The sequence below is a fragment of the Tupaia chinensis genome, unplaced genomic scaffold (genome assembly GCF_000334495.1).
Source record: "Tupaia chinensis unplaced genomic scaffold, TupChi_1.0 Scaffold000574_1, whole genome shotgun sequence".
Classification (NCBI taxonomy): domain Eukaryota; kingdom Metazoa; phylum Chordata; class Mammalia; order Scandentia; family Tupaiidae; genus Tupaia; species Tupaia belangeri.
This window is the reverse complement of record NW_006160088.1, coordinates 2510890-2512747: the sequence shown is the minus strand read 5'-3', so window position 1 is coordinate 2512747 and position 1858 is coordinate 2510890. Positions and strand designations below refer to the sequence as shown.

Sequence of the window (1858 nt, the reverse complement as noted above, 5' to 3'; positions counted from 1 at the left end):
CCCACCCCCCGCCTCGGTGGGGTTTGTGCTGTGCGCTCCCCCTCCCCCCCCCCCCCGATTTCCCGAGGCTCGACCCGCGTCTCTGGCGGAGCTGCCTCCTGGAGTCCCTGGTGCGCCAGGAGCCTCGCTCTGTTCTGATTCGTATGGGCTCCGCCGAGTTCCGCTTGCGTCAGGCGCCTTCGCCCCTATAGCGGGGCGGCCAGCGGCGCACGGGCGAGTTCATCTCCAAGTCACTTTTTGTGAACGCCCTGCACTGCCCGGACCGGCCTGCCCCCGCGCGGCGAGCCCCGGGCCCGGAGGACAGCCGGGCTCACACTCTCACGAGCCCTTGAGATCTGCGGGTGCTGGCGTTGCGACCACGCTGGGAGATGCCAAGGGCCCGGGTCGAGTCCGCCGTGGCCGGGCCGGTGTTCAGCGAGCTCGGGTCCCAGCAAGAAGAGGCGCTCCAAGCCCCCTCTCGGCTTCCAGGTGAAAGAAAACGACTTCTCTGCTGCCCTTTGCGGCTGTCTTGGGGCTAAACTTCTAGCTCAGGGCTGGGGGAGGGGCGAGGCGGAGAGGGGGCTGGGCCAGGGTGGGGTGGGGAGGGCTGCGGGTGGCTTTGGGAAAACCAGCCCAGAAACGCGTGTTCCTGAACCGAGGCTCCTCGGCCTGGCCTGTCCCTTGCGCTCTCCAAGTGACTGGGCGGGAACGGGCGGAGGAGAGGATCGCTGAGAAGAGGCCAGAGGCGCCAGCCGAACCTCCCCTGTCCTTTCTGCGCCGCCTGTGGGGCTAGGACGCAGGCCCCTTCTGGAACCCCACCGGTTGGAGCGAAGGGTGGGTGTGTGCTTTAGTACCACGTAGATGTCCCTCTGCTCCTGTGTGGCCACAGGCGAGGATGTTGCTGGACTTTGGGGGAACTGCGTGTGTGTGTGTGTGTGTGTGTGTGTGTGTCCACACAAAGTCAAGGGGAGGGTCTGTCTTTGGGAGCTTGCGATACCAGCTGTCCAGCGGCAGGTGTGCGGGTCAGAAAGAGAGGTATGCTCACGTACCAGGTGTGAGATTTAGACTTACAAGGTAGAACACATTATGCTTATATATAATGGTATACATGTGGAGTACCAGAGTAAACGAACTAGCGTCTTTTCCTCTTCTTTCATCATTCCTTCCTCCCCTTATCTTTTCCTTTCCCTTTTAAAATTTGTTAGAAGGTGCATGCACACACTGAGGAGGGAGAGACGGAGAGAGAGAAAACCCTCATGGGGAATGGTCACAATCTTCTCCATCCAGGAGTCGAACTGTTCAGTCTGCCACGTGGGATCCAGCCACCTTAGCCACCATGCCACTGGCTGCTTCTTTTCCTCCTCTTTCATTCACAGTTCTTCCCTGCCTCCTTCCCTCCGTGTGCATATATTCTATTACAGACAGGAAGTCAAACAGAAGGTCGAACAGAGGCACTTGCTCTGTTCTCTCTCATCGTATAGCACTGGTTCTGATCTTCGCCAAGGGCCCAGAGATGAGTTCTCACCGACCTTTAGCAGAAGTCTGATCGGGACCTATATACTGACATTGTCACAGAGAAAATCAGTGGGCAGAAAGAAAAGAAAAAGAAAAAAAAGAATCAGTGGGCAGAAAGAAAAGAAAAAGAAAAGAAAAAAAAATCTGGTGTGCTTTTTAACAGTGTGCCTTTAAACAGTATCATTAATTTAGCCTGAACAGAAAGTCTGCAATCATAAAGTTTAAGAGATGGCCCGTGTTTTGATCCTCAAGTCCCAAACTCCTTGGTGCGGAGGGGGGTCAGGATGCTTTGTGGAGGAGGGTGGGCTGAACGGTTGTCATGCAGGTGCGTATAAGTGATTGGCATGTGTGGAGTGGCTGGCCC

General features: G+C 56.7%; 1 protein-coding gene across 1 annotated transcript in view; it reads right to left on the bottom strand.

Annotated features, from left to right (window-relative positions):
• FOXL2 (forkhead box L2) overlaps positions 1 to 1858 on the bottom strand; it is an 8942-nt gene that overhangs the window by 3353 nt on the left and 3731 nt on the right. The window contains exons 4-5 of the mRNA XM_006158196.3: positions 799 to 854; positions 315 to 419 (exon numbers count right to left, since the gene is read on the bottom strand). Coding sequence (XP_006158258.2) covers positions 315 to 419; positions 799 to 854 — 161 coding nt within the window. The remainder of the gene's footprint in view (positions 1 to 314; positions 420 to 798; positions 855 to 1858) is intronic.